Source organism: Carassius auratus, chromosome 17 (genome assembly GCF_003368295.1).
Source record: "Carassius auratus strain Wakin chromosome 17, ASM336829v1, whole genome shotgun sequence".
NCBI classification, from domain to species: Eukaryota; Metazoa; Chordata; class Actinopteri; order Cypriniformes; family Cyprinidae; genus Carassius; species Carassius auratus.
The window spans coordinates 25,332,328-25,354,892 of NC_039259.1; the positions used below are offsets into that span (position 1 = coordinate 25,332,328).

General features: G+C 36.0%; 2 protein-coding genes across 2 annotated transcripts; both read right to left on the reverse strand.

The window, feature by feature from the left end:
* Nucleotides 1-214: 214 nt before the first annotated feature.
* LOC113117734 (zinc finger protein 513-like) lies at nt 215-9,267 on the reverse strand. Its single transcript, XM_026286632.1, has 4 exons — nt 8,613-9,267; nt 6,419-6,547; nt 4,583-5,299; nt 215-3,452 (listed from the first exon to the last, which is right to left on the reverse strand). The coding sequence occupies exons 1-4, from the start codon at nt 8,650-8,652 to the stop codon at nt 2,689-2,691; spliced, it is 1,650 nt and encodes a 549-aa protein (XP_026142417.1). The 5' UTR covers nt 8,653-9,267; the 3' UTR covers nt 215-2,688.
* A 795-nt stretch (nt 9,268-10,062) lies between these two features.
* Nucleotides 10,063-17,706, reverse strand: LOC113117735 (fibronectin type III domain-containing protein 4-like). Its single transcript, XM_026286633.1, has 6 exons — nt 17,079-17,706; nt 13,560-13,675; nt 13,216-13,420; nt 12,448-12,537; nt 11,746-11,882; nt 10,063-10,989 (listed from the first exon to the last, which is right to left on the reverse strand). The coding sequence occupies exons 1-6, from the start codon at nt 17,149-17,151 to the stop codon at nt 10,945-10,947; spliced, it is 666 nt and encodes a 221-aa protein (XP_026142418.1). The 5' UTR covers nt 17,152-17,706; the 3' UTR covers nt 10,063-10,944.
* Nucleotides 17,707-22,565: the final 4,859 nt, after the last annotated feature.

Below are 22,565 nucleotides of genomic sequence, written 5' to 3' on the forward strand. Positions count from 1 at the left end.
AATGGAAAAAAGAAAAGAAGGCAAAGGAGAATCACATGTTGGAATTCTTTGGAATACAACGAAACAAAATGCCAGTATTCTTAGAATGCTGCTTGTCTAATTAAATTAGTGCGCTGTAATCAAATACTGTAGAATAGAATACACGGAATATTTATTCTGCAGAATTCCAATTTAGTTTCATCTGTAACAAACGTCTCAATGCAGCTGCTTTTAATACAATTTTAAAAACATCTTTATTATGAAACCAAAGGCCACTTCTGATTAACAATTTGTGTACAAATATCAGAAAGCTAAAGAAACCCACAAAAATACAGTACATAAATAATCATATTACACCATATGGCAAACCAAATATCACTGGATTCAGTGCTGTGCATCTATTTCATTCATTCCCTGATTGCACTGAACTCCTGCGGTATATTTGAGAGCGCCTGCACCAGTTCTGTAACAGAAAGAAAATGGACCAAAGTGGAGGACCAATTAAAGGAATAATTCACCCGAAAGTGAAAAGTTGCTGAAAATGTTCTTATCCCCGGTCCATCCAAGATGTAGAGGAGTTCATCAGAATTGGAGAAATGTAACATTCCATCACTTGCTCACCAGTGGATCCTCTGCAGTAAATGGGTGCCGTCAGAATGAGAGTCCAAACAGCTGATAAACACATCATAATAATCCACACCACTCCAGTCCATCAGTTAACATCTTATGAAGTGAAATGCTATGCTATGTTTTTATCAGCTGTTTTGACTCCTATTCTGACGGCACCCATTCACTGCAGAGGATCCACTGGTTAGGATCAATCAATCTACATCTTGGATCGTTTGAGGGTGAATAAATGTTCAGCAAATGTTTATTTTGGGTGAACTATTCCTTTAAGATCAATACATATCAAAGTGACTGTGTACAACATGTTTAAATGTTTGTTTTGAATATGATCTGTTCATTATAAAGTGAATATGAACATGGGGTCTCCACTTTCTTCCTCATGAACTTGTTTACTCAAATAAAAGGGGAGGGGTCAAAAATGGATCCTTCCCACCCAAAGTGTGGGAAAATTAAACCTTCACTGGTTTCCATGATAACTTTTCCTAAACAGTAGGAATCACACTTTAATCTAAATAAAGCTGAAGGAAATGTTTTAAAGTCAAACGAAAGAGACACACACTCACACATACACACACACAATTGTGCATCTCATGAAAACATATCTGGGTCATTTTCACACCAAAGAAAGACAAATTAATATATAAAGAAAATGAAGGTCTATTTTAGGAGCATTACAATTTTTTTTTTTTTTGGCATTGTGACATTATTTTCAAAGAAAATTAAGGTAAGTAATACATGAAAGTAATGAAAACAAAAGGATAGTTCAATATTTAACACCTGAACAGTTCATTTTCTTTCTTTCACCTTTTAACATTACAGAAATAAAAATGGTAGAGATGCACAATAATGTCACAAATGTGTGAAAATCACCCTCATATTCATCATGCAAAACATTCCCTTATTTAATAATCATTTCGGGGAAATATAATGCTAGCATTTCTGAACAGTTTTCATGAGACTCACTCATACGCATCTCTCTAATGCCCTGGAAAGACCTCGAGTGTGCTGGGGACGGACCCCGCATCAGTGCAGCATTTTGCAGTGGCACCATGAAATTCAGATACAGTAAATGAGGGAAGGAGGATCAGCACCTCCCCGAGACAAGGCAACATCACTGTCATTGTGCATAAGTGAACATACAGTAGCAGCCAGACGTCTTCAGTGTCATCAAATCCCTCTTGAAACAATTAGAGCTCCTGCATCGGCCTGCATGAATCTCACAAAACACATCACCAGTAGAATTCATTCCAAATTTATAAGAAAAAAAAGATTAAGAAGTTATTTTTGCATAAAAGAAAATGAATTCTGGTTTTAGGATTTGTTTTTTGCATTGTTACATTTTTATGACAGCCAAAAACATTCTCAATATATTGGTAGCATTTGTTGTGCTCACTTTAAATCTATTTTATGAATTTTGTCCACAAAAAAAAAAAAAAAATAGTATACTAATTCCTTGTTTGTACATTATTTGTGGCTGTTTGTTTTAGTGTTTTGAAAAAAAAAGTTAGAAAAAAAAAATCTAATGTATATTTTTTAAACTTAAAAAATGTCCCCAAAATCAAACTAAAAGAAAACATGCCTCATTTTGAAAACCTAAAAGTAAAAAAGTATAAATAAAATAAATGAACTGAAAGTTAGTGTAAACAATTATTTAGCTATTCATCATTATGGTCCTAAGAGACATGGTGGGTTCATAAAAAAAAAAAAAAAAAAAAATCTTCAGTATCCTAAGAAACATGCCTCATTTTTTTCATGCAAAAATATAATTTCATAAAATTTTTTTCTTTATTTTTAGGCTGAAATACGGCGTTAGATTTCTGTGAGATTCCCCCAGTGGTGCATAAATGTGCTCTTTCAGTTCAAAACGTCGATCTTAAATTGCAAACCTGTGATTCTGAGTTTGAAATCAGCTGCTGTAAACAGTTGGACAAAATACAATCAAGTGAAAAAAACAAAAAAATAAAACAGCACACCGGCCCTGTCGAGACACCGTGTTACTACATGGATTCCTCTGACGACAACAATAATAATAATAATAATAATAGTAAGGCAACTGGAGTTAGACATCATAGAGAGCTTCCATTACATTTCTCCTTCCTCATCTTCTTCCTCTTTCTCTGGCAGCTGCATCTTGAGCCAGCTTTCGGCGGAGAGGCCGTGCTTCTTCTGGTGGCGTTTGTAATTGTCCCAGTGGCCCGTGGTGTAGCCGCACTCCTGGCACTTGAAGGGCTTCTCGCCGGTGTGCCGCAGCATGTGGCGCTTCAGGTTCATGCTCTGGTTACAGCTGTAGCTGCACACGCTGCACTGGAAGGGCTTGGAGCCCGAGTGGATGCGCTCGTGCCGCTTGAGATTCGCCAGGTTTCCACAGGCGTAGTCGCACACCCGGCACTTGTAGGGCTTCTCGCCCGTGTGCACGCGGTGGTGCCGCTTGAGGTTGTCGAAGTGGGCGGAGGCGTAATTGCACTGCGGACACTTGTAGGGCTTCTCGCCGCTGTGAGTCTTCATGTGGCGGGCGAGATGATTGGGGTACTGAGTGATGAACGGACACGATGTGCATGGGTACAGCTTGTCGCCTTTCTCCGGGCTGCTCGGGGAGCTTTTGGACAACATGTCTAGTGTGCATTTGTTGCAAATCTGCGCCGTGGCACCCTCCTCGTCCTCCAGCACCGCGCCGCACACACGGCACGTGAAGGGGAATAGCAGCTCGGGAAGAGGGTCCGACTCTTTGGCCAAACCCTCGGCATGCAGCAGGGCGGGAGGATGGCGGTCCGTTTGTAGGGTGTCGATGCTTTGGAGGAAGTCGGGGGCGCTGCTGATGTGCAGAGTCAGGTCAGACACCACAGACTCTGAAAGACAAAGGAACAAAAACAAGCTTCCTCTTTACAGCGAATCCAGATTTAGGAAGCCAAGTGCTTCTACTTCCTCCTTGCTTCACGCTTCGCTTCCTCTTTTGGTTTGCAGCACGAAAATGCTTAAAGTGCAAAGTATAAAGTAAATACGCAATAGCAAGAAAGTGCTTCTTTGTGCTTCCTCGGAATCTGTGTTCCTGTTCAGCACTGATAATTAAAAATAACTGAATAAAGTCAAGTAAAATAACTGCTTCACCTGTGTAGGGAAACGGCATTCATAAATGATTATACTTCTGTCATATGAAACATATGAGGGAAAGTGAAAAAATATAGGTCTGAAAGTTACATCCTTTAGGAATCGACTGGATCATAAAAAATGCTTTTCCCCCATGTCCACTCTTATTTGATATTATTTCAATAACTAGTATTTTTGGCATGTGTACGTTTATTAAGATTGGACAGTAGAAGCAGTGAGAGCAAAAAGCAACTTATAAGAGAAGTGAGAAGAGCCACAAGGATTTAAATTCAGATTTAGGGGAAAATTAAAAGCAAATTTGATAAATCGCATTTTCAAGTGATTTAAAAAAGCTGCAGTTTTGTCATGCATGTTTGTAGTGCTGCACAACCTGACCAAGAAAATTGTAAGTATATAGCAATTTGACTATAATAATAATAACAATATTATATATTTATATATATATATATATATATATATATATATATATACACAATAAAATATTTTTAATAATGTAATATCTTGCTGTAAAATGATATTTAAAAAAAAATCTTATTTTAATAAGATTCATTCTGAAATACAAAGTGCAAGTGTTTAATTAAATTGCCTCCGATTTTATTTTTATTCCGTGTAATCATGATCTGCATGCTGGTTATCAGCAATCTAACTAAAGATTACAAAACAAACATTTTCTTAATTCGAATAACATTCTGCACAATTTGAAAACCCTGTGATGTAAAATGTGTTTCCATTAAAAAATGTATTTGGCCTCCAAACAAACAAATAAATAAACACTAGCCTTAATTTGATAATCGCTCTAAAGCTATGCCACAACTTTAGTTTTATTTCAATTAATGGTGCAGCTTTAACGTGAAGTGGATTAAACTATTACCTTCCGTGAAGGCTGTTGCTTTGTCTTCCTCGTGGCTCATCATGTGTTTCTTTAAGGAGTGGCTGTTGTTGGCTCTGAAGTCGCACTGGCTGCAGTCGAGGTCTTTCTCCTGCGTGTGCATGCGCCGGTGCCTCTTCAGGTTTCCCAGAGAGTTGCACGCAAACGTGCAGAACTCACATTTGTACGGCTTCTCGCCGGTGTGCGTGCGCTCATGCCGCTGCAGGTTGACCAGCTGAGCAGAGGCGTATGCACAGTGCTGGCAGCGATACGGCTTCTCGCCGTTGTGTGTTTTCATGTGCCGCTTCAAGTGATTGGAGTAACGCGAGCTGAAGGTGCACAGTTTGCAGGAGTACGTTTTACTAGAGCTTCCATCAGACGTGGATCTGCCTCGGTTTGCCTTCCCTTGCACGGCATCTGTGGGGTGGGCCTCCTCAAGCGGACGGTCCTGTCGGTCTCCGTCTCCACCCTCGGCTCCACACTGGAGGCAGTAGAGGCCGGCGAGGTCCAGCGCGCCGCTCAAGGGGTCGCCCAGCAGCTGACCGCACTGTCTGCACGAGAGGTACGGAGCGAACGCAGCGTCTGATCCGATCTCCTCCCGCTCGCTCTCCGTGTCTCGAGGGTCCTCGAAGTCGCTCTCCATGCCGAGACGGTTGTAGCTGGAACAGTCCTCATCACTGAAGCCGTACACCGGCATTCCCATGTCTGCTGTGACCGAGTCTATCAGGAGATCACAACACGAGCTCTGTTATGGCTTGTCTTTAAAACCATTTTCTCTACTGTGTTTACATAGCAAGTTCAGGCAAAATCTATCAAAGATTACATGATATTTACAATTAATAAAGAAAGAAATACAATATAATACAATAAATTAAGGTCATCAAATGGTCTAGTCAGTACTCCCCGAAGAAAAAAAATGGTTAAATGTTAGTTTTGTCAACTTGGAGTACAATAGCATGGATTATTAGCCACAAAAAGCCACTTATTTTCAATTTAATTCAGTATTCATTTATCGCTGCAAGCAAGCAAGGCCTTATTAAATTGTTTTTTGTTTTTGTGGCAACAATAATATAAATGCTTAATAAATAAAAGCAATAATAATAATAATAATTATAGACGCTATTATTATAGAAAATATTACATATTACAACAATAAAAGCAATAATAATATTACTTCGACTAATGTTATCATCAATATCATTATTGATATACTATTATAATAGTGTATACTTTTTTTGTATTAATAATAATAAATTATTACTATAAATTACTATACTTTTAATTACTATCAAATTAACAACTGTTAATGATACTCATATATATATATATATATATATATATATATATATATATATATATATATATATATAAACAATATTATTAATAATAATTATTACCATTATTAAAATGATTATTAATATAAAACAAAGCTATTGTATCAGCTCTTCTATTCTAATCTAAAACGGATTATTATAGTAAAATTCTAGTATTATATTAATTATATAATTATTAATACTAATATTATCATTACTGACAATAATAACAGTACTACTAGTAATAAATAAATAAATTAAATAATTATAAATATTAATAATAATAATAATTATTATAATTATTATTATTATTATTATTGTTATTATTATACAACAAGGTTTTCACAAAAACATATTAGTAAATTGTATTTTTATAACAGCTATTTTACAACAGCTCAGAAAGTGGGTCATCCAGTTTTTAAAGCCTATTAAAATGATCTATCCACAAATGTTTGGCTGTAGTATGGAGCAGTACAGCAAAATAATTGTAATCTGACTTAAAGTAGTTAATATTCATATCACTGACCCGAGTCCCTCTCAAAACCCACGATCCTGTAGTCATTTTCTCCAAAGCCCAGCTCCTGTCCGAGGAGGAAGTCACTCTCCAGGACCAGGTTTTCCTGATTCCCGACTGCCGGCCCATCTTCAGCTCCCACTGCAAACAAACAACATCACAGTCTACTTCAGTATAAAACAAGGGGATCCTCCTATTTGAGAGCTTATTAAAACGATTAATCCATTCATTTAATAACATCATTTTTACATTTAGACATTTTGACAAGTATCTGCTTCACTGAAGAAGGGAAGATTTTAGTGATTAAGTAAACTTTCTGATTGAATGTTGCGTAAAATATAGTGTAAAATGTTCATTTTATCATATCGAACATCATATTAAATTTTAAATAAATTTATGCATTTAGCAGAGGCTTCTATCCGAATCGTCTTACAGTGCATTCAGGCTAACATTTTGAGTGTGTGTGTGTGTGTGTGATTGATTGAGTGAGTGAGTGAGTGAGTGAGTGAGTGAGTGAGTGAGTGAGTGTGTGTGTGTGTGTGAGTGAGTGAGCGTGAGAGAGAGAGAGGGTGAGTGTGTGTGTGTGTGTGTGTGATTGATTGAGTGAGTGTGTGTGTGTGTGTTTGTGTGTCTGTATGTTTGTGTGTGAGTGAGTGAGTGAGCGTGAGAGAGAGAGGGTGAGTGTGTGTGTGTGTGTGTGATTGATTGAGTGAGTGTGTGTGTGTGTGTGTGTGTGTTTGTGTGTCTGTATGTTTGTGTGTGAGTGAGTGTGTGTGTGTGTGTGCGTGTGAGTGAGTGTGTGTGAGTGAGTTAGTGTGTGTGTGTGTGTGTGTGTGCGCGCGCGTGTGTGTGTGTGTGTGTGTGTGAGTGAGTGAGTGAGGGAGTGAGTGAGTGTGTGTGCGTGCGTATTTGTGTGAGTAAGTGTGTGTGTGTGTGTGTGTGAGTGAGTGTGTGTGTGTGTTTGTGAGTGAGTGAGTAAGTAAGTGTGCGAGTGTGCGTGTTTGTGTGTGTGTGTGTCACTTACTACTTTTCATATAGTAGCAATATATCAGCCTCCTTATTCTACTGATACTGAAATTGAAAACTATATCCTAACATTCTCTGATCTAGTGAACTTTAGAGATATTACACATTTTAGAAGAAGCCTTAGACGCAGTGTCTCTGATAAGGATTCTCAGTCATATCCAGTAAATGGGAATGAGAGACTTGTACAGTGATAAGACTGTATGGTTATCAGAACTGGAGCTCTGGAATGAGGAAAGAGTACGACAGGAATGAATGGAGGAGGAAGAGATGGCAGATAAACGGAGGGAGTCGGGTCAGAGATGGGTCCCGCGGCAGGAACAGGGGTCTGTCCTGAGGAAACGCCGCGAGGAAAGAATGACGACAGAAGAGGAGAAGCCGACATGTTTTCACTGAGACAGAACTGATTCCTAAAGACTAGTAACGAAAACATTAAACAAGGGCTTTGGAAACTATCGTTTAGTCAAACTATAACTTATATAAAGGCTCATGAGGAACTAAAATGAGCTGCTTTCAAACAAAAGGAAAGGTTAGACTTGTGATTCTCCAACAAAAGCCCACATGATCTTCGGTATATATTATGTTTGACAGAACATAATAAAGCACTGCAAAAAAAGGAGTGACAATAAAATAGAAACTAAATCAGATTAAAAAACAAACAAACAAAAAAACAAGAAACGCGTGACAACAATATATTACTTTTTTATAAATTATTTGAAAATTTGTTTAAAAATTATTTAGACATAAGTAGTTCAGTCAGGTGAATAGTCTTAAAATATAATGTGAAATATCAAAACATGTCGATATTTGCAAATTTTTCATAATAGCAAAATTATGAAATGCATGAAAAGCAGTGGTCTCATTGCAACACAGAAGAAAAGCAGAAGAAACATTAAAAACAATCTACAGAGAGAGAAATCAGAAGATCTGCAAAAACCTACATTTGGATTAGAAAGTTCTCTAAATATGAAATATACACTGCAGATTTTAAACATTTGAAAATAAGGTCAAAAAAGAAAATGTCTAGAGACAGGCTGAGACATCTTTATGGTCTTATGGTCTTGTTAGTAATTATTGAACACAATCACACTGATTCTTCAACAATAAAACATAAAATCTGACGTTAATATTAAGAAATGACAGAAGAGAGAGTCTCAGAAGTGAGATAGAAACCCAGACTTACATTTGACAGGCTGTGGGTTCGACTGTTTTCTTCTAGGCATGTTTGTTGTTTCTGAATGTGTCTGTTTATAATCAGCAGTTCCCTGTTGAGCTGATCTTCATCACCATCATCATCTTCCTCTTCCTCATTTTGCTCTTCCTCTCCCGAACAAAGAGTTACTCAAATCACTCATAAACCCCGAATTAAACACGTTTAACACTGTGTATCTACCAAAAACCATATCCAAACGTCCCCAAAAAAAAAAAAATGAAATTCCCGTTATTATTATTTTTTTTCGGTTAGCGTGAGCTAATACTAAACTGTATACATAATTCATCAACAAAACTGTAGAAACCCCGTCATATGCGACGACTACATGACTTTAACATTAAAATGAGTCTGTTATTAATCCACATCAATGATAATGAAGGTATTTAGGATGTAATTTGTGTTTATCTTGATATCAGTCTCAGAGTAAGTTAGCATGCAGCTAGCCCAAAAAGAAAATATACAATAAAAGTCCAGGGTTTATAACCACTGGACAGCCAGCAGCGGGAATATCAGCGTCTCTCCATGAGGAATTATTCGTCCATGTGGATTTTCATCCCTGTAAAGTGTCTCCAAGTGTTGAAGAAGTGAAAGTGTACAAGTTTCATTGCTGCTGGAGTGATGTATGTGCAGCACAGGAAGTGATTGAAAGAGTTCAACGTGAAACAGGTGAAAAAGCGACACCTACTGGACGATCTGTGTCTGCACAACCGGATGCCGCGCTTTCAGGACCGCAGTTCCAGGACCACAGTTTTTATTTTTTATTCTTTTGTAACAACGCCGCTTACCGATTTAGATGATTTTCTTCAATTTTATGGTTTTGTTGAATGAAGTGTGTATATATATATATAGAGAGAGAGAGAGAGAGAGAGAGAGAGAGAGAGAGAGAGAGAGAGAGAGAGAGAGAGAGAGAGAGAGAGTAAAGTAGAATAAGGAATCTAAGAACTTTACAACATTTAATTGATTTTATATATGATATATGATTTTATATTGATGCTTCAACAAATTGGGACTGACCCTCTGATGTAACATGGACTACTTTGAAGATGTTTTTCTTACCTTTCTGGACATGGACAGTAGACCGTACAAATCTAAAATATCTTAAACTGTGTTCTGAAGATAAATGGAGGTCTTACTGGTTGGGAACATGAGGGTGAGTCATTAATGACATAATTTTTTGGGTGAATTAACCCTTTAATCTTGTTGTTGTTTCAAAGGCATGGACATCTATCAGCATTATTTCATAAACACTGAAAAGAAAACATCAAACGTAAAATGAACTGAACTGAATAATTTAACAGAAAAATGAAACTGTTTTAATTAAAATAGGCCTATTGTAAAAAAAAATGAAATAAAAAATACTTCTGGCTCTCAAAAAACTTAAGTAAATAAATAAATAATCAATCCAGACAGACAAAACACATGGTTTTTCATTTTCCATTTATTGGAAAGTAGAATTGAGAACAAGAATATTAACAAACATTGCTTTTAACTTTTGTAATGAAGTACAGATTTTAAACTACATTCTTTATCTCTTGCCTTAAACTAGCTAAGTGTAGTTAACTTACTCAAAACGTCTTAGAGAATCAAGATAAAAAAGAACAATAAAATAAGTATTTTCTGAACTACGCACATTACAATGACAGGGTAGACATTTTACTAACTTCTTAATTTACAAGCTCAAAACTTTGAGCTAATCTGGCACAGAAATGCCACACTAAACCATTTCTTAAGAACATGGACACTCCTGTAAACCTCAATGTTGAACACTCAACAGTCAACGCTATAATAGTGTGAAACATTTAATAACAGTGTTAATACTTAATAAAAACATAAAACAAGCCACCGATATGCTGTTCACTGTGGTTAGAAATTAATAATGCATAATATAAGGCCACTTCTGTGGCTGATGATGACTTTAGTCATAATTTACACATTAATGAGAAATGCCACATTTTTAATTGTTACAATTATTAAACCTCTTTCAGTGCAACACATTCACACACAGAATCCATCATCACACATCTAAACCGCTGTTTCCGGCTGCCGGTGTTTTAACAATCATATTCATAGCACCGATACCTCCTACATTGATTACAGTTGATGTATTAGTTAAAGAGGTACAGTATATTCATCGTCCAGGACATTGTTGTTTATTGGAGTATAGTGTACTACTGAATACCCGTATACTACCTTACAATTCCCCGATGTGGCTGAGAGGTTCATGTTAGTATTGCCTTTAACGCTTGTAGATCAGAAGATGAGCTGAGCTGAGCTGATCCGCTGATGTGTGATGATGCCGAGGTTAAACGAGGTTAATCATGCTGATGGAGGATGATGTCCTCTGGAACTACAAAAGAGTTCAAGAGATTAGAATGAAATGGGGAAATAAACCACACCTGAAGAGAACACTAGTACAATTGAGGCAGACGTTTTCAATGAGGTTCATTTTGATAACATATTAAATGTTAAAATAAATAAACACACACACACACACAGTATATATTTTAAAAATATTGACATGCATTTACATGTATATATTTATACAATTAATATAATATATAAATAGATTTAATATACACATAACATTTTTCTTAAATATATGGATGCATGCATGTGTGTGTATTGTTATACATAATAAATATACACAGCACACACACATATATTATGTAAACCAATATTTTTTTTTATTTTGGGTGCGATTAATCATGATTAATGATTTGACAGCACTAGTAAGTACACCAAGTACCCTAACTGTAAAATAATGTGCAACCAAAAATACTACTAATAATAATTTTCTGTAATCCTTTGCAATAATGTTTCATTTCTTAATATCAGTTAACTGCATTAGTTAACATGCATGAACCAACAATAAAACTACTTTAAAACACAATATTTGGTAACATCATACAATAAGATTCCATTTGTTTACATTAGTTAACAAATACACAATGAAACTCCTAAAGCAGTTTTCAGTAATATTTTGCAATTAAGTTTCATGTGTTAAGAATAGTTATTAGTTATAAATAACTATTCTTAATAGTTATAAATATTTGCTGAATGTATAGAAAGCGTGCTCATATGTGATGAGTGGTGAAGGTCTCACCTTGCTGCCCAGCAGGCCTCCGTGGTGATAGTCTGGAGTGCTCTGGCCAGACAGCGGCTTGCTCTTCTCTTTACTGTGGCTGTTGGAGTCGTTGTCTTTGATGATATCATATTGCTTACAGAAGAGCACGATCACAGCTGCAGTGATACAGAGATCAGATTGAACACAGGACACGGATCTGATACGTTTCATTCAAACAACACACTATCTTCCAGTGATGCCAAAATGTAACATTTGAGTTTTAAAGAATGTTACAGCTCTGATAAAAGGAAACTCTCCATTCTCATTCAAAACCATATAAAGCCCACTGTATCATATTTGAAGTTATCAACACAATCAAAAGTTTGCTGAGGAACCGGTCTCCTGCATACCTTCTGTCATCTGATTTTTTTTTTTATGGTAAAAAAACAACCTCCTCAGATCATTGTTAACATGCCATAAATAGCCTTACAGTATTAACTGAATATGATGAGACTCTTATGACATACTCAAAAACACATGCCAGCTTTTTAAATATTTTGTCTAAATGTTCTGTAAATTGTTCCATTTCAAAAATATATTTTTCTGACTATTATATCATATGTCAGGGTTTACAGAAAGAAGGACAAGTCAGAATTATTTCTTTTGATAATCAATATCATCAATCTAGTTACAACCAGACTACTTCTTAATAATGATGATTATGTGTAACTAAATCTTTACCTGCCCACATCAGCAGTACAGTCATGATGATCAGTATCTCTCCAGTCTGCAGGTGTCTGGACATGTCTAAACCCTTAACCGCAGGGTCATCTGATCAGGTAAACAAGACAACAACACGCCTTAGAGGATTGTTTAGCTTATTTATTAACATACTAATAAAATGTTTTGTGGAATTTGTTTCATGCTTTGTGTTCATTATGTTCTCAAAATAATTATATCAGATATATTATGTACAAATATTTTCAATTGTAAAAATGGCCAAAAACTTCCTGTTCGTTAGGAAATACATCAGCAGATTAATTAATGATTTATGTCAAATGCTACATATTTTTGTGAAATTGAATTGTGACAAGTAAACTTGGAATTGCAGGAAATTCTGATAAAAAGTCAGAATTGTGATATATAAATTTAGAATTGTTTGTGACGCATAAACTTGGAATTGCAAGATAAAGTTTTTTTTTTATTATTCCACGGCAGGAAAAAAACGGAATTACGGGATGTTAATTTAGAATTCAGTGGGGAAAAAAATAAAAATTTACCAAATAAACTTGGAATTGCGAGAAAAAAACCTGAATTCTAAGTTTAAATCTTGAAATTCTGATCTTGAAAAGTCAGAATTGTGAGATAAAAAGTCATAATTATAATTTTTATTTTCAGAAACACGCTTCCATATAATTTCACAATAAAGACATGAAATGTACTTTATTAAATGTATGATATTGTAGCAAATGCTATAGTCCAGTTAAAATATCAAACAGACATGTTTACCTTGATCCATCATGGTGGACTGAAAATGTTCAGACTTTTTAAGAGTCCTGAAGTGAATCTTTTTGCTGGCCAGACTCTCTCCATAGAGTCCGACAAACTGGACCTTGATGATGTAATCTGTGTTTTCATCCAGATCCCAAAGTATACAAGCTTGACTGGTCGTGTTCACCTCACGAATGAAACGCTGCATCAGGCCGTCCAGGCGCTAAAACACACACGTGTTTAAGTCTAAGCACATGAGGATTCATCAGAGGGTAAATTTATTGCAGATATTAAATGTCAGACTTCTGAAATTATTGTAATGGTCCGTAGGGCTGTATCTCTTTGTAATAACTTTGTTTGACCTGCTGTGAGATGGCAAAGCCAATTACGGTCTCTCCCTCCGGAATATTCCAGGACACGGTGGCCGAATCCGCCCGCAGGTGAGTAACAGAGACATTGACAGGAGCAGCAGGGCGGTCTGTGAAGCACAAATCACCAGCATGAATCATTTATTAGACCAACTACCCGATGCACTCAAACATATACAACTGAAATTAAAACTGGACTATTTAATAAATCATTCAGACTCTATAAACGCCATGTTTGAAAAGATTAAACCTAGTTACGGTAGCATGCAAAAGGGTGATGTTTGGGAGCTGTTTTTAAATGCTTTAGTTTTGTTTTTTGTCTCCATTTTCCCCAAGACATCTGAAGGCCAACTTGACATCGGCTCAATGAACAACTACAATAATGCAGCTCATAAATATGCAACACTTCTGCATTTAGCTGATTCACTCTGCCGGGACATTATGCAAATTAATTCTAATTTGAATTATTTTCCTTAATGTGATCAGCATGACTCAGTTGGACAGAATTAGTGGTAAACTCTTCTTTGCCAAATCTCTGACTTTATCCGCCAGCATGAACAATCAGTTTGACAGAAAAGGACTTTTGGCTTTTAACCAGCACCCAACAGCATATTGTTAATATAAAAATAATTATTCAAAACAGAAGCATAGATACAAATGCACTGAGGTAATTTTAATTAATCTCTTTAGTAGGAACTTTAAGACATTAGAAACACTAAAGGATGATTTTCTGCTACAATATAACTAACTGTAAATCTGCTTAGAAATAACTTTTATTGTGAAGCAGACTGTATAAAATAAATATGAACTAACAATCATACAACATAGCTAAAAATCTTAAAAATATTATAATATAATTGCATGTAAATACACAAAATAATATGTATATAAAATATGTATCTGATTGTAGATTATGATGTATGATTTTTAAATAGAATGTGTGTTTGTAAGCGGTCTTTCAAGTCAAACATATTATTTAAGATTGAATCAACTCAATTGCAATCATATAAAAGTGACTTTAAAAGGTAGAAACAACTCCTTAGGGTTAGAGTTGTTCCGATTCCGATACTAGTATCGGAAATATCTCCGATACCACAACAAATTCTGGCATCGGCATCGGCGAGTACATGAACCCATATACCGATCCGATACCATTTTCTTAAAAAAGACCTAGTTATGACCGCAAGCTTTGCCTAACCGCTGCACGGTTCTTCTTCGCTGCTCAAAATGCATTGAAAACACAGGAAGTTGTGCTGTGTTGCCACAAGCAACCCCTGTTTAGAGCAGCGAAGAAGAAATGAAAACGCGTTAGCAGCCCTTATCTATATATGACTGGATCACTCATCACATTCTAAACTGCCAAAAGACAGTGAAGCCGCTTCTATATTATAGATCAGTGGTTAGCAGTATGTCTCTGTAGTACCGGTAGTTACAGACTCTCGAGTATATTCAGTACCGGCAGCTGCGTTCAGTCGCTTCCGTGTAAGTCAAAGCGCAGGGCTCCAGACAGTAGCCGAATATATACTAGTGTCTGTGAATATTAAACTGCAAAATACTATTTAAATATTACTCCCGCAAAATCTACATCTCTGTGGGTGACTGGCACAGATGCGCGAGAGCTCGCTGTTTTGTAGTCTCTGCTGTGTGTCATGAGGACACGAACGCATAAACCGTCACTTCATGAGAATTTACCGTTTCATTTGAGAATACTGTCATATCATAAACACAGACACTCAAAGATCTTCATGGCAGCCCATTAAAATAAATGTTTGGTTTACATGAGTAAATTGACAATATATAAAGCTACTGTTGTAGCCTACAGTAATAATAATACGTCTCTATAATAATAATAATTATGCCTAGATGGTTGCTTGTTTTTTACTTGTTTTGTTGTAAAGAGATTATCTGATTAATAGATCTTTTTTGTTGCAGTTTTTTTATATAGTTATATTGTAAAACTTAAATACCTTTTTTAGTTTGCGGTGTTAGATTTTTGGCTGCATTTGAAGTTCTTTTTTGCATAAGAAAATAAATAATACTGTCAAATTCATGTTAGATAATAAAAATACTGTAATAAATACAGTAGTTCACCATGTATTTGTTCATGTTTTATTGAGGGATCTGTCTGAAGCACACCATAAAAAAATTCTAGCAATTTACACAGGGCTAGTAGTATATACAGCTGTATATACAGATATACACCCAGGTATCGGATCAGTACTCGGTATCGGCCGATACCCTGAGCCCAGGTATCGGAATCGGTATCGGGAAGAGAAAAAGGGTATCGGAACATCTCTACTTAGGGTACAAAAAACAGCTTTATGTACGTTCAGTTGCACCGACATCTTTATTTTCTTAAGTATGCTTTCTGACCAAAGCTCATGCATATTTTGGCATAAATTACTTAAAGAGGTAGATAGAATAGAATTAAATGACTGAGATGATTGAGCCAAACACAAAACAGTCTACACCTTCTCGTTCAATACTTCATGCAGTTGCAAAATGATTTGCGGATAATCAACAGAAAAGGTCAACATCTACTGAATACGGTTTCTGTGAATATGCACATTAGCACATTTTCTTTAAATAATAGGTTTAAATAAGTGCATATTGATTACACGTACAAATCAATAATTTTTTAGTACATTTCTGTACATGGTAGTGGTACATCTTAAAATGTCATAATTGAGCCCTGCTGTAATAGCAGTACACTAAACCCAATCTGTGTGTCAATTTCAAAGCCAAACCTACACCCCCTTGTAAATAATTTTGTCCCTAATGGGAGCACGAATTGTGACCTGACAGGGTAAATTGAGCCAGTGTTTTAGGATCAAACACATTTACAGAACTCAGCAGGAAAGAAAACATTGCGTCAGAGGGATGAGTAAGTGCACTCATCCTTATATCTTGCTATTTGCCAACAAAAGAGAAATTCAGCGCAATGGAAAGAGCCAAGGTCAATGCTAGACGAACATACATCATCACGGTGCATGGTTTCTGGTAAAACAGGCTAATTAAGAATAAGTGCACTGCAGAAACGAGTGTCTTTCAATTAACTGTGCAGTTTGATGCAATTACAGGTTTGGCAGTAGTTTAAATTACTTTGAGTGCATTGAAGAGTGAGCAAAATCCCCAGACATTTCATACAAATGTATGTTATATGTGTGTAAAGTAGCAAAAATAATAAACGAACATTATGAAACCATATGTAATCCAAAGAAAGCAGTAGTTTGAGACCATATTTCCCTTTTGAAAATATAATCCATCACTTTTTCCTATTGCACTGGCACTTAAATGGCATGATTTGATATGCTCTGGCTCAGGTTTCCTTAATGTCTTTCTCCGCTGGCTCCGGGAGAGCTTAGATTAAAAACACTCAAAGCATTACATAACAGAGCCTTCTCATATGTTTGTCTGTAGTCATGGTGACCAACAAGTATAAAAAGGAAACACGCTGCGTTTATCTTTATTGTGAGTCAAACTGTATGACAGAGGCAAAATGAGTTGACTTACTCGCCCCTGCAGAGCAGATATGGCATCCAAACAGACACAGAACGAGGCTAATAAAAGTGACTAGGTGAATCATGTCTTCCCGAAGAGTTAATCCAGATGAGCGACGCCGATTTCCACGGAAAAGTAACCTGAACTAAACATTCCTCCAGCTATCACGTGGTTATTTGTTTGCAACACTTGTACATTGTGATCACGAAGATGATAAACAACCTAAGCCAGCATCATCCTCGGCATTCTGTTGCCATCCGAATCCGCGAATGGCGAGGAACACGCTTCCTTTCTCGATGATTTGAAAGCGAAATCACACTTTTTATGTCCTTTCATCGAAACTACAACGGAACGCCAGCCTCGCCACCAGTTACATCCTCTCACCGCGCGTCTAATGTAACGCGTAAACGCGTGGCGACCATCGCAAAGCTCTCGCTCTCTTTCCTCGCTTTATGCGCTCGTGTAAGACGCTTTCAGAATACAAATCAATCAGATGCGCTGCATCGCAGGCACATGACCCACAGGTGTCCAGTTACTGATTGATTCTCAGCTCAGCAGTCACTCATTCACCTTCTTTAGCCGCGTGACGCACGAACCTGCAGCGGCATGAATGCGGTACAGCCGCCACCTCTCCAAAAACACCCCGTTGCGATATTTATGACGCCATTCGAACTTGCACATCGATCGTCAAACATCATAAAAGACACAGAACAGAACTGTGGGAAGAATGCAATAAAATAAATCTCATCAGAACATATAATCTCTATGAAAAAATAGAATAGTCTTTACTTTATATAATACTGCGATAATAAACTATTCAAAATACGTAAGAGTTTCACATGATAAGAAGTGAGAATTTAATGTGGTGTAACAGAATAGAACGGAATTTGGTAGCTAATTAAATAAAGGAATACCGGGATTATAATATTTGCTGCATTAAATATATATATAATTTTAGACAGAACAGAATACTCTTACAAAGAATAATTTGCATAATTAATAATTAGATATAACATAAAAAACACAGAATTTTGATTATGTTAAACCACCATCACAGCAGCTTTTAAGATGTTTTCTTGAATTGTTTGAATACTCGAAAGCGAATATAGCAAAATATAATAATTTCATTTGTTTTCTGCTATATCTCAATTTCACATAAACAGATATCTGTTTCTAAATCTATCTTTTCTTTATTCTGAGTTGATCTAGACAAGTATAAGGAAACTATCTAAAACTGTTCATCTAAAATAAATGCACTCTATGTGTTCTCCTAAGGTGCAAAATTTATAGTTTTTTTGTGTTTGTGTGTGTGTGTTTGTTTTTTTGTTTGTTAACCTGGTAACACAGCCCTTGCGAAAATTAAGCATGGTTTTACTTACAAAAAAAAAAAAAAAACCCTCCATGGTTACTGTCGTTAAATCATGGTAAATAGCCTACATATTACATTTAACCATGAACACAATCAGTTTAACCATGACATTTTAACAAACTATAATAACTATGATAATCGGTTATACAAGTGGTAATCTACAACGCTTTTACTATAATATAATCATGGTTATTTCCTTAAATGTTTTGTATCTGTGTATACTTTCTTTTTTATTGTTTTGTTTTTATAACTGTACTGCCATAATGGTTTGATGTTTTGTAATGGTAATTTAAAATAAACGAAAATTTTATAAAACGCACTCCAAAGTGCCAATCTGAATTAAAAGATTCTAGAAACCACTCTGAAGCAGTCCCGATCTGAATCAAATGATTCACACTCCGAAGGTCCGATCTGAATCAAATGATTCATGTACACACTCCGAAGGACCGATCTGAATCAAATGATTCATGTACACAATCCGAAGGTCCGATGTGAATCAAATTATTCATGTACACACTCCCTGAATCAAATGATTCATGTACACACTCCGAAGGTCCGATCTGAATCAAATGATTCATGTACACACTCCGAAGGTCCGATCTGAATCAAATGATTCATGTGCACACTCCGAAGGACCGATCTGAATCAAATGATTCATGTGCACAATCCGAAGGACCGATCTGAATCAAATGATTCATGTGCACACTCCGAAGGACCGATCTGAATCAAATGATTCATGTGCACACTCCGAAGGTCCGATCTGAATCAAATGATTCATGTGCACACTCCGAAGGACCGATCTGAATCAAATGATTCATGTACACACTCCGAAGGTCCGATCTGAATCAAATGATTCATGTGCACAATCCGAAGGACCGATCTGAATCAAATGATTCATGTACACACTCCGAAGGTCCGATCTGAATCAAATGATTCATGTACACACTCCGAAGGTCCGATCTGAATCAAATGATTCATGTACACACTCCGAAGGACCGATCTGAATCAAATGATTCATGTACACAATCCGAAGGTCCAATGTGAATCAAATTATTCATGTACACACTCCCTGAATCACATGATTCATGTACACACTCCGAAGGTCCGATCTGAATCAAATGATTCATGTACACACTCCGAAGGTCCGATCTGAATCAAATGATTCATGTACACACTCCGAAGGTCCGATCTGAATCAAATGATTCATGTGCATACTCCGAAGGTCCGATCTGAATCAAATGATTCATGTGCACACTCCAAGGACCGATCTGAATCAAATGATTCATGTGCACAATCCGAAGGACCGATCTGAATCAAATGATTCATGTGCACACTCCGAAGGACCGATCTGAATCAAATGATTCATGTACACACTCCGAAGGTCCGATCTGAATCAAATGATTCATGTGCACAATCCGAAGGACCGATCTGAATCAAATGATTCATGTGCACACTCCGCAGGACCGATCTGAATCAAATGATTCATGTACACACTCCGAAGGTGCGATCTGAATCAAATGATTCATGTGCAAACTCCGAAGGACCGATCTGAATCAAATGATTCATGTACACAATCCGAAGGTCCGATCTGAATCAAATTATTCATGTACACACTCCCTGAATCAAATGATTCATGTGCACACTCCGAAGGTCCGATCTGAATCAAATGATTCATGTGCACACTCCGAAGGTCCGATCTGAATCAAATGATTCATGTGCACACTCTGAAGGTGCGATCTGAATCAAATGATTAATGTGCACACTCCGAAGATACGATCATAATCAAATGATTCATGTAAACACTCCGAAGTTCCGATCTGAATCAAATTATTCTAGATGCGCGCTTTGGCCCGATGCCCCGATCTATATATATTACAGCTGACAGGTCAGAGTTCATTGCATGCATGTTTACTAATCAGAGTATGCACTGAAACACTGGAGTCAGATGAGCATGATCACATGAAGGTGAGTGAAATCTAAACACTGTTAACTGGCTGTGCTCTCATTTCAAATGTCCTGTAGCTGGTAATAGACCAACAAATCTTCTTCCCTTGCAAGCTAAAATGTAATTACAGGAGATCTTGAGTGGTGCTGTTAATCTTAAGTGCTGGGTTCTCCGTCTAACGAGGCAGTCGTGTTATGAGCTCTCTCTACCCATTACAGAGAAATGCAACCCCATCAGCAGAGATATTGATAAAGCGAATGGCAAACAGACACTGAGAAGATGTGACGCCAAGATTTTTGAAAAGAAAATAATTCATTATCCATTTGATTTGATTTCAGGTTTGGCCTATTGGTTTTAAAAAGGATATGTAACCATTAATGTTATTATGCTCCTAACAAGAGTATTCTATGCTAATGATCTGTTCATTTTGTTCATAGAGACTATATAGTTCACCAGCCATCCAAACGATGGTGGATATTGCAAAGAGTGTTTATTTAAAAAATCTGGAATAATAGTTTAAGTTTAGACATATGTAAAATGTAATATTTATTTTCTTTTAAGGTTAATTTAAATGTATTTATTTAATTTAAATACAGCATTTTACATATATAACTAGTATATATAAAATTAAAATTATATATTTTAATTGTTTATTTTACTAATAACTCTAATTTAAAATAATAAATTTCATTCAAATAAATTCAAGAAATTTTAAAAAGTCAAAAACACAATAATAAAAAATTAAAAACAAATCTTAAAACATTTTGTCTCTGCAGGACCCAGAGGAAAGTTTGATTGTATTAAGTGGCTGTGGAACATCAGGCTACATTGCATTTCTTTTGGGTATGGAGTTTAAGAAAGGTTTATCCAAAAAAAAAAAAAAAAAAAAAAAAAAAGGACAATTAAATTAGAAACCACTGTATATTTACCTATGGGACATTTTCCCCACTGTCTAATCTTTTTATTTGTCATATCATATTTCATACCTTAGACATCCTTTAATAAGATGTTGAATGCCCCAAAACAGAAGCCGATCAGTACATACATCATAGCTGGAAGTGACAGGTGAATAAACAGTCTTGTCTATTTGATGCATAAGATGAGACTCCAGTGTGACACTGCAGTATTTCTGGGCTCTGTTTTTAAAGGGCCCTGCTGACCTCACAGGAGGCTCCAGAGGACGACCCAGCGCTGGGAGCTCGCCCGCTGTACAAGGTGAATGCAAGAACAAAGAGTGAAACGAGTTATGGGCTTTACCGCAGTAATAAATCAGTTTCACCAACCTAAACAGAGACAACAGGCTATTCTTCGACATTTTCAGAAGAACAAGTGAGCAGCACCTAGAAGTGCCAGAGAGCTCTGTGCAGTTGCCAAGTTGTTGCTATGTGATGACTAAAGTATTTGAAATTATTTTTTAACACATGGCTATACACTTGCTCGGGTGTTGCTTATAGGCCCAAGTCAATATTGCTCACTCCATATCCTAAGATATGGCTCAAATTCGTCCTTAATTATAAATCTGTGGGATTTTCACCCATTTTATCATTTGAAAATCTAATCTAATTAATTAGGAAATTAAGTGAGGTAAAGAATGTTTAGAAATGTAGATATTTCATATTTAGATATTTGATCAATGATATTAATAATTATGCTTTCTTTAACAAAAGCACTACTTTAAGAACATTCAGCTTGACAGATTTAAACATAATCTATTTCCTCCATTTCTACTAACAGGTTTGTGCAGGAATGAAGCATGTCCTGAATATCCTGGGCACGTCTGTTTGAATAACACTATTGTCTTTTTCTCAAATCACATTATTTCCATAGTAAAAGACAAAAGTTGTGACTACAAAAAAGCCTTCAAAAGCAAAAAAATATATAATAACATATTTCATTTTTTTAATGTAATCACAGCATATAGTCACAGTTTTTGAAAATGAAATATTTAATTACATTTAGAAATATATATATATATTTGTAAAAAAAAATAAAACACTTTACAGTTTTATTTATATTAGGTTTTCAAATTTTTTGGTGAATTGTGTTGTAATATTAAATTATTTAGATTTGTTTTCTATATGCATTGGCTACTTTTTACTATTTTTAATAGTGTGATTTTTTGATTAATTGTATTTAAAACAGGGTCAATTTAAACCTGCAAACATCATAATAGTTATTAATTAAA

Coding starts and splice junctions, on each gene's coding strand:
- LOC113117734 (XM_026286632.1), bottom strand. CDS start 8,652: ATGCCTAGAAGAAAACAGTCGAACCCACAGCCTGTCAAAT. Junction 6,548..8,612: donor GAACCCACAGCCTGTCAAAT/GTAAGTCTGGGT, acceptor GTTTGTTTGCAG/TGGGAGCTGAAGATGGGCCG. Junction 5,300..6,418: donor GGGTTTTGAGAGGGACTCGG/GTCAGTGATATG, acceptor ATCTCCTGATAG/ACTCGGTCACAGCAGACATG.
- LOC113117735 (XM_026286633.1), bottom strand. CDS start 17,151: ATGATTCACCTAGTCACTTTTATTAGCCTCGTTCTGTGTCTGTTTGGA. Junction 12,538..13,215: donor GTCCACCATGATGGATCAAG/GTAAACATGTCT, acceptor TTACCTGATCAG/ATGACCCTGCGGTTAAGGGT. Junction 10,990..11,745: donor GAGGCCTGCTGGGCAGCAAG/GTGAGACCTTCA, acceptor ACTCTTTTGTAG/TTCCAGAGGACATCATCCTC.